The 17,212-nt window shown below is 36.3% G+C and overlaps 1 protein-coding gene across 4 annotated transcripts in view; it reads right to left on the reverse strand.

Moving 5' to 3' along the window:
- Window positions 1-17,212, reverse strand: part of UNK (unk zinc finger) — a 56,612-nt gene that overhangs the window by 8,641 nt on the left and 30,759 nt on the right. The window contains exons 7-15 of one of the 4 annotated variants that reach the window (XM_070739902.1): window positions 15,357-15,441; window positions 12,740-12,882; window positions 11,945-11,992; window positions 11,213-11,413; window positions 10,153-10,221; window positions 9,244-9,418; window positions 7,041-7,142; window positions 4,446-4,634; window positions 100-281 (exon numbers count right to left, since the gene is read on the reverse strand). In XM_070739902.1, the coding sequence (XP_070596003.1) occupies window positions 100-281; window positions 4,446-4,634; window positions 7,041-7,142; window positions 9,244-9,418; window positions 10,153-10,221; window positions 11,213-11,413; window positions 11,945-11,992; window positions 12,740-12,882; window positions 15,357-15,441 (1,194 nt within the window). The remainder of the gene's footprint in view (window positions 1-99; window positions 282-4,445; window positions 4,635-7,040; window positions 7,143-9,243; window positions 9,419-10,152; window positions 10,222-11,212; window positions 11,414-11,944; window positions 11,993-12,739; window positions 12,883-15,356; window positions 15,442-17,212) is intronic. The other 3 variants (XM_070739903.1, XM_070739905.1, XM_070739904.1) reach the window with 3 other exon arrangements.

The following is a 17,212-nucleotide window of genomic DNA, read 5'->3' on the forward strand; positions in this document are numbered from 1 at the left end:
CTCAAATTACTCATTACTCTAGGGCTACCATTAATGCTTTAGGAAACCAGCCAATCACACACACACACACACACACACACAAACGCACACACACATTACCTGTTTGGCTTGTTTCCAAGAATCTTCCCACTGTTTTATCGTGCTGTTAGCTTCGTCTAATTCTTGCCGCAACCTGGCCAGTTCAGCAGGACCTGGACCTGACAGAAATGCAGGTGAAGTACTGGGTGAAAAACTTCCTGAAGCAAAATGCTCCCATATGCTGCTGTTCATTCCATTTAAACCTGTTTCATGTGGAGACAAGAAAAGCATGTTATTTCACATTTATTTTTCTTGTCCCAAACTTTTTTTTTTTTTTTGGAAAACTAGAATAAAATGCTGCCATTTTTAAACTGGGCAATACTGCATCTGAAAACCGTTTGGAAGGGATATGCATATATGTGCACTGTCAGACTGCCACTTCAGCCTTAGCAAAAGGAGTGGCAGCTGACCCATTTTGTGCCAATGATGCCCAGAAGCAGTTTCGTAGTATACTTAATCCATAAATGCAGTGTAGATAGATACAGGATGAATTACCTAGTGCAGATTCACACAGAGCATATGAGGAACGAATATACCATAAACTCTCGGTAAAGGCTTAGGCTTCAGGGAACAGCAATCAGCGCACAGATGCTTAAGAACAAAATGAAACAGTCACCCATTATTTCATACTTAATTTGTTAATATCTTTAGGACCATATTTGATGCCATATTAAGTTAGGTATGTTTAGAATTCTGGCATGATCGAACTCTGCCCTGCTGTTTTTTACCTGACCACTCTTGATTAGCTAGTCTTGCTAGTGGGAGCAGTTAAAGAAACCCACTGAGATCCAGCCATTAAATGCCAATTGAAAATTCTGACTTGTTTAGCTCTAAAGAAGCAAGAATCATAACATACAGCAAACTATGATTGATAACTCTGTCTTATTAGGAAAGAAATAAAGAAGTCAAAGTTCACACATTGAGGAAATGAAAGTTAGAAGAATTGGAGTTGGTTAGCTGTTCCTATGGGCAGAAGCCAAGTCAAGGTAGCATATAGCTAATTCATGATGCTGCCAGAAGTCTAAAAATCTGGATATGAATATATATTGACACATATTCAATTTTTCTCTACCCATTTAATTTTGTAAATACACACAACACTCTCTTCTTAGTATTACATCCACTATATCATTGTATCTTCCTTTTAATTTCAAATACATATTTGTTAACAGACCAAAGTTCCATCTGGACAATTCATGGAAAAATTATAATAAGAATATATATATTGGCCTCATCAGTTATATATATATATATATTCTCTTTTTGTTGTTATTCAGCATCAATCAATTTAAATAATGTAGAGAGTGACCTCAATTAGATCCTCAAATGTTAATTTGACAAATCTTTTCATCACAACAGATCAATGTGTCTTTAGATAAGGCACTGGAATAAGATCCAAAATCTGAAATTAAGGGGAAAAGATGTACCACCCACTATATTTTACAGTATTTAAAGTGTGACTGTAAAAATCCATTATCACACAGGGATACTTCTAAGGAAAAAAGGACCGGCTAATTTGATCTGCTGAGACAACATTTGGATAGTAAAATTGGTTCATTCTTGAGAAGGATATAAAGTAGGCTTGTGGATCTACTCCATTTAAGTCACAGCATACAATCATTCCATAACTGGTGGGGGTAAACTAGAGACCACGCAGAAGAAAATGGAGTGAAGTGTTCAGTTTTAGAATATAAGCGTGCTCCAGCAAGCATGCAGAACATTTGCTCAGATAAGGAAAGATGCTGTAATTCAAATTTTTGTAGATATCTCTCTGCTCTAGGCATCATATGAAAATGTCCCCCCTCCCCCCTCCCCCCAAAGAATATATAGTTTACTTTCAATTTAAGTTTGCTGTTCAACAGCAGTGATTAATTTATACTATAAAAAGCATGGCTATAATCTGGAAATAAATTGGTCACAACAGAATTGCCAAATCAAAGGCACACAGTACTGCAGAAGAACTCAAAGCATAAAGAAATATGCTTATAACAAAATTTATTTCTTAAAATTATATGTATTTTAGTTCATTCATCATGGTGATTTGCTATCCTGTTACTGCTGACACTCTTTTTTTGTAAGCATGAAAGCTGTTTATGTTTTGGCAGAAACAAAAATTCTAGAGCTATTAACCATTCACCTTATGTAGCCCCTTATGTGAGATGCTTTTTACAGTGCAAGTATTATATGTCAGCTTAGAAACCAGTTCCACTCTAATTAAATTAGGACCTACTTCCAGGTCACAGTGTACTACAATAAGAATAGCTTATATGCTGATTGCTGGAGATCCCTGTATGTATGTGATAATGGATGATGCAAACAGAGCACAGATATATGCTATATATGTGCACTCCTTTCAGGGAAAAGAGTTTTTCTGAACTGGATATAATCACCTTACAGCAAAATTAATGCAGTTGTATTACTGTATAAGGAATCCTTTCTTAAACCATGGGCTGCATCGGTTCGTTCTTTAATCATCTATTATAATCTGCCTGATCTGCCATCCCTACTTACTAAAGTGTTTAAATTGTACAATGCTGAAAATCAAAAGTGTTGCAATATATGGAGCATGAGTTCGTTCAAAGTAAATGATTACAGATGCGACAGACATGTATGACTGAACATATGAAAATATATGACTTGATTTTAAGATCTCTTCACCTCATCTTTGAAACAACATTCCTGCCTTATTCTTTTATGCATTCTTATTTTTTAGTCAATTCTTAATCTTTTAATTCATATATCTTACCTAAAAAAAATCAGTGGAATAAAAATCAGTTATGCTATACAAAAGGAGAGGGCATTAGGTAAATATTGGTTTGCGAATGTAAAACATTAGTTTAATTTAGTAAATTGAAACCAATAAGCTAGCCACAACTCCTTTGTTGTTTTCAATGAATGTGTTTCATAGCATGACTACGTCAGAGTCTGATTGGTTACATATAATTGAAAAGATATAGTTTCCATCAAATCAAACTCAGTTCCTGGTGATTATTTGGAAATGTCTGCATTATCTCCTTGGTAACAAAAAGAACTGGGTTGTTATAGTTTTCTTCTGGGATGATCTTCAATTTCTCAGTCTAATGTACATAATATACTATATAACATAATAGAAGCAGCACACTCTCAAATTTGCAAAGTGTGCTACAGTTATTCCTTCATTAAATAGAAAATGTGTCCCAAGGCCTCATTTTAATGCCAGAATTCAATGTTAGAACATCTGATCAAATAATTAACGCTCCTATGCCTACTGATGTAACATTAACACAAAAATAAGGCAGATGCTGCTTTAAAATTGACATATAGAGAGAAGTATTTTGTTCAGATGGTGTCAGAATATTTGTAGGAATCATATATGTAAGTGAACGCAGTGTAGTTATTCTGAGTGAATTAAAAGATGGTAACTAATGACATTTCATATTCATACAGTTTTTATAAATTATTAATAGACATATTAGTAACCAGTTTTACCCTATTTCGATCTCGTTAAATATGTTGCCACAGAGTTCAAAGCCTCAGTCAAGAATTGAAGAATGGAATTCAGGGCAACTGAACTGCTGTTCACACAGTAACTCAACTTTTATATTGTCTACTGAATGGATCTACTTGCATATTTGAGATTTAATTTATTGCAATCTGAAATCACCTATTGAAACTAAATCAGATGCGAGTTCAAGGTTCAGCCTTTCCTCTGAAATTCATGCACAATTAGTAATTATCCTTTTGTTATTAGCCTTCAATGCTACAAGTCATGCTCGACTTTCAACCACATTGGGACCAGAATTTCTGTTGCTAAGCAAGGAGGTTGTTGAGTGAATCTTGCCTGATTAGGTGACCATTTTGGCACAAGTGTTAAGTGACTAGTTATGTGAATCATGCCATCGTTAAGGGAATCAGCTTCCCCCACTGACTTTGCTTAAGGGAAGTCAAATGGGAAGATTGCAAATGGCAATCACCTGACCCTGGGACATGCAGTCATCAGAGAACATGCCAATTGCCAACTGCCCAAATTTTGATCATGGGACAGTGGCAATGCTTTTAAGTGTAAGGTCACTTTTTTTCGGTGCCTCTGTAACATTGAATGTATGTTAAACAAATTGTTGTAAGTCAAGGGCTACTCTATACTAAATATATTTGATTCATTCTTTGTCTGCAGTGTAGTCCTGTTAAAAAAAAAGTCACTCACCTTAGATCTAATGACTCTTTTCTATTTTACAGAAACTGGGCAATACATTGTGTTAGATGACAAGAAAAATGTGAACATTCAAATGAAAGTTAATCTAAAAAACAAAAAAAGAGGAAAATACTTACATGGCATAGACAGTGAACATGTTAACAGATATACTCTCATGCTTACATTGGGCATTTACCTAATGATCCATGAGAAGCTGATGTCCCCAGGAAAGTATTTTCTGATTGGCTTAAGTGTCCCTGGGACTGATGGAGGAAATGCGATGATAAGCTGACCGGTGGAGAAGGAGAGGCAGAGTGAAAGGAGGCAGAACTTCCAAGGGACCCAGGGATATTTACAGGAGCAGAACTTTGCAGCAAACTCCCACCTGGACAAAGAACACACAGAAAGTATGGGAATGTAGAAGCCATGAACTATGAGTGGAAGCACAGCACAGGAATTTGAACAGCAGGTGTTTGCTTCACTCTCTGCACCAGTAAAAGGATGGGTGAGTCCAGAATATTCCTCTAATCTCTACCTTTCTACACCTTCAGAGCTGGTATTAAAAGAATTATCCCTACGGCCAAGGAAGGTTAAAAAGTAAACTATTGAATGTTAGCTGCAAAACACTAGGAGTCAGGGTTAGGGTTAGAGTAAAGAATCAGAAGTTCTCCAGTAAACAAAGGACAGCTTACAATCTAAAAGAGATATTTAGACAGCTGATTTTCAATTCTTGAAGCTCCATAATGACACTATTTATATACATGTTTAAATTGAATTAATTTTCTACTATCCCCATTATTTGCTAGTTCAAGAGACTACATTTTTATGACAACTACAGTATCTACTAATGATTATAATGGTTATATATCATAATTAGAATATAATTATGATTTATGCTTTTTTCAGAATGGGAAAATATGTGTTCATCAAATCATATAGATTAAGAAGTACATTTTTCAAGGACAGTTATTTGAATTAAATGATCTTTCCACTTTTTTACAGATCGTGCCAAAGATATTCTTGCAAGCTGAACCTCCCATTCCATCATAAGGATAAAAGTTTATTAAGAGACAGCAACGGGCCAGACCTCTGCATTCAGTCATTGGGCCAAAGGGGAAAAAATGGAGCTTAATTTCTACAGGCAGAAACACAGTCATAAGATAGTCTAGCAGAAGAGATCAGTAAACTAGTAGCCCAGCAATTATGTCTGCTTCATCTAAAGGAAAGGGAGTAGGGTAAATCACCTTCCTATTTGGCTACAGGACTCCCAGTTACGTGGCACAATCAAAAAGAAATCAAACTCACTAGCCCATGAAAGTTGTTAGTGTTGCAAGAATATTTTTTCTCTCTGTTTTAATAATGCTTGAGGACACATAGCACTGCCTGTGAAAGCTTCAAAATTAAAGGGACTCCTACATGGTGCAGAACTTCCCCTCCTCCTTTTTTATCCTAAAAGTTGCAACTGTAGATCAACCAACCTGTTCTTCTGCTATGATATACTGAGATGGCTTGTCAGGCAACAAAGGTTTCCAATAATCTGAAAAACCAATTTCTCACTCATATATATAGTACATATATGAGACTGTATATATGAGACCAAAGAGGATGCTGCTTATGGGAACAAGGCCTAACTCTAAAGGAAAAACAGCACTGGTCCATATTCTCCAAACTGATCTTAGTCCAAACCAATATGGGCACAGCATTGTTGCCAAATGGTTTTATGTTGAATACCATCTCCTCAAAGTAGCACCAATTTTGGAGAAAGCAGACCTGAACATATACAGTAGAACCTCTGGTCACGAATGCTTGTGACCATGACCATGACCAAAAAAATGCACATTTTCCCCCCAGCCAATTTCTTCTTCCGCGCAATTATTTTTTTGTAGGCATCAGCTTTCCAAAATTAGGTTTGGATCATGATCAAATAAGTTTGCGACCAAAGTTATGGAATGAATTATCGTTGTGACTAGAGGCTCTACTCTACTGGGCAGGTGGTAGGCTAATTCTAATTTGCACAACTACTCAAATCTGAAAAATCTGAAGAAACAACACTAAAGGACAGGATATGCTGAAATAAAACTGTGTGTTGATGGAAGACAGTTGCAAAATCTTTTGCAATTAAAAAAAAATCTGATACCAAGATGGTTTAAGCCAATGGATGTGCCTTAAAAATGTGTAGTGGCAGCAGTGAGCTAAGAAGGCACTTACCAATTTGCACACAGTTTCAGTTCACAAAGAAATGTTTTGTCAATTATTAATGGGATCTTACACTTAGAATATAGCAAGGTTGCATAGACTATATTCACTTGAAAACCAGACATGGGGCAAAAAAAAAAGACACTGATTTGAAATGACCACATACAAGGGATGAGATACACAAGCGGTAGTTTGTCAATGTGTGGCGACATGCCTTGCCATGATCCTGTGACAGCAGAACAGTGATACCAATCCAATTTGTTTCCTACTATTTAAACCGATTCCCCCCCACCTCTTCCATGATATTTTTTGGTCAGAATTTTGTGAACATGTTTAGTGTGCCACTGTTAAGATATTGTAAAGCAAAATAAGCCATGCCTATTTCGTAAAAGTCATTGGGACATCAGACACCAGTGAAAGATATTTCCGATTTGCCAACCAATGAGAGTCCTTTGGCTCTAAGGTCCCGCATTGACTGTCAATAAATATGTCATGTAAGGGCTGGTTCTGAGAGCTTGCTAGGCTACTTCAGCCAGCCGACGGGGCAAACCCTGCTTGGCAGAAGATCAAAGAAAGCTCTGTTGCTTTCATGTACCTATCATGATGCCACTCGTGTGGGGCACCGAGCTGCTGTCAAATGTCTTCTCCAGGGCAGCCACTCCGAATTCGTTCAGGTCCAGGTCATCCAAGGCAGACTCTGCCAGACAGAGGCACCAATTATATATTACAAAAAGGACCAACAACTTCAAGGAAAAGGGAAGTCCAAAGAGTTCACAAAGAGATGTCACTGCTCTGGACTGGAGAATCTACAATGCAAGGCTGCCATTAGTCGTTTAAATGATTCAGCTTTCAATATTGTTTTGCTATTGCCTGATCTGAATCCTGTCTCTTCAGTATCAGGCTGATCCCATAGACGGACACTGGAAATAACAGCAATGCAAAACAGATCTCCCTGCACACCTGCTGTACAGCTTGACCTTGGGTAGAAGTACATCCAGGGTTGGCTTTCATAACAGGTGCCCGTCCCAGTTCACCTGGCAACCTAGGTGTCCATGATGCATAGTGATTGGAATTCACTAATCCTAGTATTTAGGAATTCCACTGTGGAGAGCAACTTGGATTGCAATTAATGATAGAGGAGATGGCAATAGGAATGAGGTGCGAGTATGGTAGTGGAAAGAAGGGAAGTGTGTATGGCAGTAATATAAGTGGTTGTGTGTAGGTTGGGGGCAAAGGGAAATGAGTTAGCATATCCTATGAAACAGGCTATAGCCAGCAGTGGCCCAATAATGAGCCAGCGATGTAGCACGGACACTGCCAGTTGGGGATGAGATGGAGCAAACCTGCACAGGATCATCCCTGGGGGTATTCCTAGCCAATGTATTTAATGTCTTCTCAAATGTTGCCTTATAAAGCATAGCATGCGTTGCGCTATGTGCATGACATTCTTGTTGTTTCAGAAATAAAAAGACTACAATATAAATAACAAACAATTTTAGATACTGAAAATGGATGTTTTCCCTCCCTCACCCTCCTGCATAGTTTATATTCAGTTTTGAAGTACTGCCTGGAAGGTTACTTCTTGATCCTTTAGAAAGCACATAACAGGATTTTAGATTTCCTCAGCACTTTCCTATTAGAAAATGTAAGAAAGTCCCTGTCTAGAATTAAGACACATATCCCCCACCAGATCCTTCGTAAGTGTTTTAATTTAATGGCAATAGTTGTCTCTTTTATTTGTATCATTCCAGGCCTGTAATAGAACATCAACAGTTAATAAAAATATTAATAGGTTACCTGGAGAATAAGAGACATGTATCAACCAACGCTAAATATCAATAATAATAATAATAATAATAATAATAATAATAGCAAAAGGCAGCTTTACTTGAAACAGAATGCATCCTGAAACAATATCTTTAATATCATTAAACAATAATTGTCTCTTCCAGGTACTTGGGAAGGATTCAGTGGACAAAAATGCCAAATCCAGTTTAAAAAACTGGCTGATTATGCAATCAGCCATAAAAATAACAATAATACATTTTTTTAAAAAAATGGTAATCCTTGTATAAGATGCACTGTTACTCTTCTTGGAAGGTCTTAGAAATTTAAATATGATAACATACAAACACTTAAACAGAAATGTAAATAAAATATTTTAAAAATTCTGCACTTGAAATGTTTTGTTATTGTTGTCATAAATGGAAAAGTTTCATCTTTTTAATATTTATTTAATGAAACCTACTCAGTAACAGATTATACATGTCACAGGACTGAATTTTTAGTGGATTGGCCCACACAATGGCACACTGAGCCAATTTGGTGACTTATGAGTTTAGGAAATATAGGATATGATGAAGAACACCAAACAAGATCTACACACACATATACACAGAGATTTAGGAGCAATCATGATCTTCCATGACCATCCTGTCACATTGTCTGCTCTAGCAAAAACAGCAGAATCATGTCACAATCCAATAAGTTTATTGTTGTATAAAAACTTATTCCACAATAAATTTATTAGCCTTTAAAAAGATAAAGGACTGCTTGTGTTTTTTGCCATTTTTTTTACAGAATTCAGCTATGGGAGCTGTTATGTAAGATTGTTTTATAATTTAATTTATGAAATATGAAAGAGTTCATATTAAATGCAAGTCATCAGCCAAGTCAAAAGCAATAAAGCATAGTTTCTGCTGTCAGCCCTCTAAATAAAACAACCAAATGCTTCCCACCCATAATGGATATTCTTCTTCTGGATTCCCTGCACCATCAATGTGCATAGGCAGTATTACCTATCACGGACTCCACAGTGTCACTAGTTGGGTAGAAAGGAAGGGCATTGGCATTCATGCCTGGTACACTGCTGGTGCCTGCTGGGCTTGGTGGTGTTGCTGCCAAACTAGAAGTAATGCTAGAGGAGATGCTAGATGTCAGTGGGCTGCCAACTGGAAGAATCCCTAATATATCCTGAAAGAGGGAAAATACATTCATGTATTCCTATGATGCAACAGAATATTCAGAGAGAAGTAATGATATACTTGTCATAAAATAAGTATTCTTCCTAACATTTACATCTTATACCCTTTAAATCTAAGGTACACTCAGGGCAGCTGATTGATTCTTAGCATTTAATACAACACAATACAACACAACACAATAAAGGAAGACTGTTTGGGACTCTTTTAGAACAGAATAACAGAGTTGGAAGGGACCTTGGAGGTCTTCTAGTCCAACCTACTGCTCAAGCAGGAAACCATATAACATTTCAAATGGTTGTCCAATCTTTTGTTAAAAACCTCCAGTGTTGGAGCACCCACAACTTTTAGAAGCAAGTAATTTCCACTGATTGTTTACACTTTATATATACGGTCAGCTGCATCACATCATCAAATTATATAATCCATGATGACTGTGTATAATCTTGCCATTCAAAAGTCAAAGATTTATGAACTGCAGTGAACCTTTCTCCAATAATCTATCTAGTCCTAGCAGTATTCAAAAATTCTGAGTTTCTGATTTTCTATTCACACCAACTTAATTTTTTTTAAATCTGAAAGAGACCAGACTGATTTTCCAACACTTTAGAAAAGTTTCAATACCCTTTCAACTCCAATTAGCTTTTCACATATACCACCAAATGAAATCTACACAAGACTATATGGGCCTCTAGAAACTAAATAGCATCCCCTGGAATAACATACCTGCTTGGGTTGTAACAGAGGTTGTTCTTGTGTTCTATGTTCCATGGAATGGGATTTAATTTTTGCCTGCTGCAGTAATTAGAAGGGGAAAAAGACATTACATGCTGCTGAAATTGTCAACTTTGCAGATGTTTACAGCACTTCCTCTCTTATTTTGTTGCTTTCTGTAACATTAGGTTCTACAAAGGAAAGGGCCAAAAGGCTTCCTGAAACTAGAAAATGAAAGATATTATACTAATATTTTCTCTTTTCTTTAACATCTACTTTCTAAAAACCAGAAGAGGTGGGATAAAATAACAGTGAAATACAAGTGGATAACAAATGGAAGACAATATTGTTTGTATGGATTGAAAAAGTTCTGTAAAGGGGAAGGAAACTCTGGGAATGCTATGCCTAAACATTACTTTACTTTAGAAACAGTATGGTTTACTTCATAATACAGGATAATACTACTATATTATCAATGAAATGGGCTTGAGTTATGGCCATAATTGTTGAAGAAGAAAAAAAAGAATCATTTCCCCACCACCACCGCAACTTCAGATGATTATTAAATGAGGCAGTCAGTAAGCAAGAACTATTCTGAATAAATTCTCACTTGTTTATCTAAAAGATAAATTTATATTTGAATAACTTTTTCTTTGATTTTATGAATCATTTCTGAAGCTTCCAACTGATGTGTAAATAGAGCAAATATGTTTATTCTGAATTTCCTTTCCCAGACTTCTAATTCTTTTTATTTTTCCTCTAAAATATAAAACATTTCCAGAAATGTCATTATCTCTTCCTCAAAAGCCTCTTCGTACTTGCTTGCGATTATGTATGTTCTTATGAATCTCTTGGATTCCCACAATATTATATAGCAGGGGTCCCTAACCCTAAGGGATTTATCTGCAAATATTAAGGCACCCACAGGTACTATTAAGATGCACAGGGACATCTAGCATGAAGTAGCAACAATTGGTTCCAAGGTAATATATCATATCATTAATGATAACAATATATCATACATACTGTACATATACATCCCCAATATCCTTTTCTAGTATTTTATACCAACCTGGCATTTGAAATTCTTTAGATACTCTGTTCCAACCAGGTCTTCCCGTTCAAATCCAGGTGCCTTCTTATAGCTACTTGCACTAGTTACTGAATCTGTTGGGAAACCAATGCTTTCCAAACTATGGGGTTTTCCTATTGTACCAGGAGGGGATCCACATAAATTAGATGGGCTTCCAAGACTGCTATTTCTACAGAGGATCTAACAGAAGCAGGAAGAAAAGAAGACGATAATTGATTATTAGATTATAACACTCTCTTCCTCTGTATCATAGCTGACAGTAAACGTCTAACAGTTAAGTTGTTAAATTGAATCAGGTTACTGAGATATACAGTCACAATTTAATAAATGTCCAAATAATTACATTTTGCCAAAGATATTTTTTCATCAGTCATATTTTTAAAAATGAGTATGTCTTCACTGCAACTTTGTTCTCTGTAGTTCATGTGCTTTAACAGCTTTCTGCGATTCTCAGATCCAAATACTGCATGAAGTTCCGAATCTCAATAGATCATATGAATTTCTAATGCAAAGTAACTACATTTTTTACTATAAACTGATGCTTGCATATTTAAAATAGTTTAGAATTCTCACTGTGGAACAAGTAAAACCATGAAATGTGATCTTTTTCTGCTTGTGAAAACAGGCAATTTGGAGATGCTTATCACAATAATGGAGGGAATATGTTCCCCAGGTCAAAATAATGCCTTTTCCCCTAGAGAGAATACTTACTGTAGCAGAAGTAGGGCTAGTTGGTAGAGTTCCTGGTTTATTCCATACCTAGATTTCAAAGGTAAATGAAACAAATCATATGTGATATGGACTACAGATTTCTAGGAGACACACAAGTTTACTTATTTGGGCATATTTTTAATTAAAATAACCTTATTATTTCTGTTTATATACAGTATATGTCACAGTACAATACAAATTTGGACTGGGATATGTGTAAGATCTCATGCAGTATTATAATCTATTCTTCAAAATCCCCCAAAGTAAAAACTTATGCTAGGTAGTAGCAATTCCACTTCTAAAAATTGGTTAGATCCATTCAATTGAAAAGTGGCAAGATTCTGTTGAGGAATAACTCGAACTAACATAATTTGTGCAATTTGAATGCTACAAAGATCAGAGCCAGCTCTGAACCTGTAATTCTAAACTTTTATCTAGGACAGGTATTTACTAATTGATATATCCAACCTGTGGTCCATGAGCCACACACAGCCTTAGAGAGCTAACAATGTGGCCCCACAAGATCATAAACTTTTAACATTATTATGTGTTATTTATTTACATCCACTATATTACACGTTTTAGCTGCATCCCAAGAATAATTCCTCTTCATTCAATTTGGCCTGGGCAAGCAAAAAGGTTGGACACCCAAGATGTAGGACAATTGCCATTATTTACAAACTGAAGCTTTTGGGATCAAAAAATGCCAGCAAGGTTCTGCCAAAAAGAGTTTATATTTAGAGAGAACTGTGGTATCACAAGCTCAGTGAGGAAATTTGTTACAATTTTACATACATTGCTAAGGTCTGGGGCCTGTGGACTAGAAGGGCTGACAGGAACAGAATCGCCTGCTGCCGAGGGCATGTACATTACAGGGCCAGCTTGTGTTGGGCTAGAGACAGCCGATGTTGGCTGTAAATCTTCACTAAGTGGAGGTTCTATAGGAAACGGAACAAAACAAACCATGTGATAAATACAGTTACAAAAATGGTTTCACAACAACTTTGTAAGAGCAAAGAGTAAACAGGCAATGCACAACACTGATTCTAACAGGCTAATCTTCCATCTGCAGCAATCTACAGACCACTATAGAAAAAACAAAAAGGGATCACAAGACTAAGGTAATGTCTTCTTTTTTTTCTATACTAATAGTCTTAAAGAATAGCAGTAGCTGTTTCAATTAGACTTTAGGCTGCCCTAGTTTATTACATTTCTGCTGCCCTAGTTTATTACACTTATAATTCAATGTATATTCTATCTTTCCCCCTAAAGAGCCTTTAAGACAACTAACAGTAAAATATAAACATTTAAAAAAATTGTTAATTGAATCAGACTGGAAAAGGTCTGACTGAAATTCCTTTCATATCGTCTGAAAAGAACCTAATGGTAACTTAAATATAAAAGCAGGTTCATATTGAAGTAAAAATGTAATCACCCCCCAAACTATGTATGTTTTCAAAAATTAAAAATGCTTTTATTTTTGACTGAAAATTTTTGACTGAAAAATTCAAAGTGGACATAATATGATCACAGAATTGTTTACCGGTTAGTAGGCCTCTTATTTATTTTTGAGCTTAAAAATAGCTGAACCCTCAAAACATGAGACCTTGGCTTTGCACATATTATCCTGTTACTTGTTTGAAAAGGTCGAAAACCTTTATCCTACTCTCAATGTAAAAGGTTGACAGGAAAAGGCCTAATCCAGTGATAGCAAACCTTTTCCCCTCGGGTGCACACTATAGCGTGAGTGTCCACACCCCTAATTCAGTAAATGGGGAGGAGGGAAAAACAGCCCCCCCCCCCGAGGCCCTCTGGAAACCGGAAACAGCCTGTTTCCCAACTTCTAGTGGACCCAGTAAACTCTTTTTTTTTAATTGAAAGGTTTTTAAAAATTATTTATTTTTAATTTTCATACTTTTCACCCTTAACCCTCCCCCTCCTTTCCCTCAGTTCTTTCTTATTCATAGGCCCAGCCAGGTCAGAGTTCTAGACAATTTCTCCTTTATGTCTTCATTGGCCTTATCCCTTTCCACCCATGCAAAATAAAGTTTCCATTTTTTTTCTTATCCTTTCAGATTTTTCATCCCATGAACAGTTCAGTGAAATAATATGAGTTATTTCCATTTGTACTTGTTCAACTATATAATCGTTCCATCGTTTTAGTGTCCATTTATTTTTATCCTTCCATCCATATACTATAGTTGCATTGAGCAGCTTTTATCATAGTCCTTAATACTTCTTGTTCTTCTGTCTTCATTTCTTTAGTACCTCCTTCTATTATGTCCCATCCTGCCCGCAATTCATTTTTAACTATTCCATTTATATTTTGGCCCAGGAAACTCTTGTTTCGCCTTCTCCAGTCTCCAAAGGCTTCCCTGGAGCTGGTGAGGGTAAAAACAACCTCCCTGGTTCCCCCTGGAAGCTTCCTGGAAACTGAAAACGCCCTCCCAGAGCTTCTGTGCGAGCCAAAAATCAGCTGGCTGGCACACACATGAACGTTGGAACTGAGCTAGGGCAACGGCTGACGTGCTAGCAGATATGGCTCCACGTACCACCTGTGGCACCCGTGCTATAGATTCCCCATCACTGGCCTAATCTGAAAAATCATTGATCCACAATATTTTAAAATTTTGGAATTTGGGATGTACAAGAAGTAATGCACATTTAGGAGTGGAAAAAAAATCACCCCGTCTATGATGGCAACTAGGGGTTCAGGGAATGACCTCTTGAAGGCTTGGGCTTCAGTTCCAACCTTTTTTGCCTCAAGTGATTATCCTTGTTAAAAAAGTAAAATAGATTATATAAACAGCTAACTGAATCAGAATATCTGGATGCTCTAGGCATTTCTAAAAGCAATGATAGATATGTTCATTGTTGTGAAGAGGTCAATGTCAAAAGCTTTAAAAATGTTTGCATTTTTCCCTTTACCATGCCCTTGTTCCGTAATTGAAGGAAGAGCATGACAAACAATGCAATAAAAAACTTGTTCCTTTTTGTTCCCCAGAATTAAATCATACCAATAGCAAATTACAACTTCAAAATAAGTAGTATGCAATATCATTCACAGTATCCTTAAATAGCCACTGGGTGTCACTTCTGTTTTGAGAACAAAGTACAGAGCTATCAACCATCTGATCTGAAGATTGTTTTTTAAAAAAAATAATATATATATATATATATATATATATATATATATATATATATATATATATATATGCAGTTTGAAATAAAATTCAATATTTATTATTTTTAGATGTTCCCCCCATATGACTAATGGTTGGGGAGGAAGTTTGGTTGCTTAGAATTGTACTTGCCTTGTTTCATACAGCAAGCAATGTTGTACTCTAAACAACACCACTCAGGACAACACTCAGTAGACAGATTATTGCTACATCAAGAGAAGACCACCTACGTTCTACATGTGCGAAGGCACAGAAGGGTCCTCTGGGACAGCTGCCAGACTGCTGCATATCATTACATTTTGTTGATTTGTAGATCTGGGAAAAATAAAAACAAAAAGAAAGTTGGGACAAGATGAAGCTGCGCAAACTCAGCTGCTTACAACGGATTTAAAAAGAGAAAAATGTATTAAGAGATACAATAGATAATTTGATGCTTTGGTTGCTCTTTATACATAGACTGCATATCTACTGCATATCTATTGTGGAGACTGAGGCTAGGCTGGGTCTTTGAGCAGCATGCTGGGATGGGCACCATTCCAAAAAATAAAGAACAAAGTAGGCAGATCTAAAACAAATATAATTTTAGTTTTGTACAATTTAATTAACTCAATCAACTAGATATGGATAATATGTGACTTGAATATTTTTTCCTGCCTGTCATTCCAAAAAAAGAGAACCAGTAGTGATGTAATGGTCTAAGGCACCAGGCTAGAAACTGAATGACTGTGAGTTCTAATCCTCCCTTAGCCATGAAACTAATTGAGTGATCATGGACCAGTCACTTTCCCTCAAGCTCTAAGAAGGTGGGAATGGAAAACCACTTCTAAACATCTTGCAAGGAAAATTGTAAGGATTTATCCAAGCTGCCTCCAGGAATCAAAGACTAACTTGAAGGCAAAAAAATAATAATCTAAAAATAAAATTTGGGGGGCTTCAGTTGACCAAGGGCTGCATATAATCCGGAGCCTCAACTTATGCTTGGACTTAATCTATAGAACTGTAGCTTAGATCTTTAAAGAATTATTTACAGTGATGCACATATAAACATAACATATGGCTAGAATTAAGGCATAATCTATGCTTATTTACACAGAACCTCTAAAGGGTAACCCTATAGAGCTGTAATGTCAATTATCTTTGCAATTTACCGTACTCAAAGATCACCCCATCAAATGGAGCTGTCCAGGAACTCTATTTAAATTTAGATAATGCATTTTCAGCAAAATAAGTAATTCAGAAGAAAACTTTTCAATTACATGGATATCAATCCAGATGCACTACCCCAGCAATTTCTAGCCACACCTTCCTGCACTTCCACACATGTCTTTGGCACAGTTCCTACATGTAATTATGATCACATGCCATCTTCTTTCGGGGACAGTTGAGTTGATTGCTTTTTGATTCCTTGTGAGACCTTTCACATCCAAAAATTTGTTTTAAAATGCTGGGATTCTGTTGCCTTTGGAAAGCTGTTTCTCCATCAACCAAACTTTGCTTCAATCTGCTTTTTCCTCTAACTTGTAACTCTCTAGTATATTTCAGAAGCACCCTTGCTAGGGAGCCCAATCTTAAATCTTTCTAGTGAGTTTCTAAGCAATTTCACAATCTTTAAACAACAGAAAGGCTTGTAAACAGGATGCGATGAACTCGTATTTTATATATTATTGAATTTATTATTAATATATTATTAAATTCTGCAACCCAACAAGACAGACACAGAACTGCAGAAAAAACAATTACTGCCAACCTGCCTTCCATTGAGGACCTCTATAATGCATGAGTCAAAAGAGAGCCGGGAAAATATTTACAAACCCTTTGCATTCTGGACATAAATTGTTTCAACTCCTAACCTTAAAATGTCGCTTTAGAGCACTGCACACCAAGACAACTAGACACCAGAACAGTTTTTTCTCTTACTCCATCACTCTGTTAAATAAATAATTCCCTCAGCACTGCCAAACTATTCACTAAGGCTACATTACTATTACTATTAGCTTTTCTCATTGTTCCTATCACCCATCTCTTCCCACTTATGACTGTATGATTGTAACTTGTTGCTTGTATTCTTACAATTTATAATAATATT

This window comes from Erythrolamprus reginae, chromosome 2 (genome assembly GCF_031021105.1).
Source record: "Erythrolamprus reginae isolate rEryReg1 chromosome 2, rEryReg1.hap1, whole genome shotgun sequence".
NCBI classification, from domain to species: Eukaryota; Metazoa; Chordata; class Lepidosauria; order Squamata; family Dipsadidae; genus Erythrolamprus; species Erythrolamprus reginae.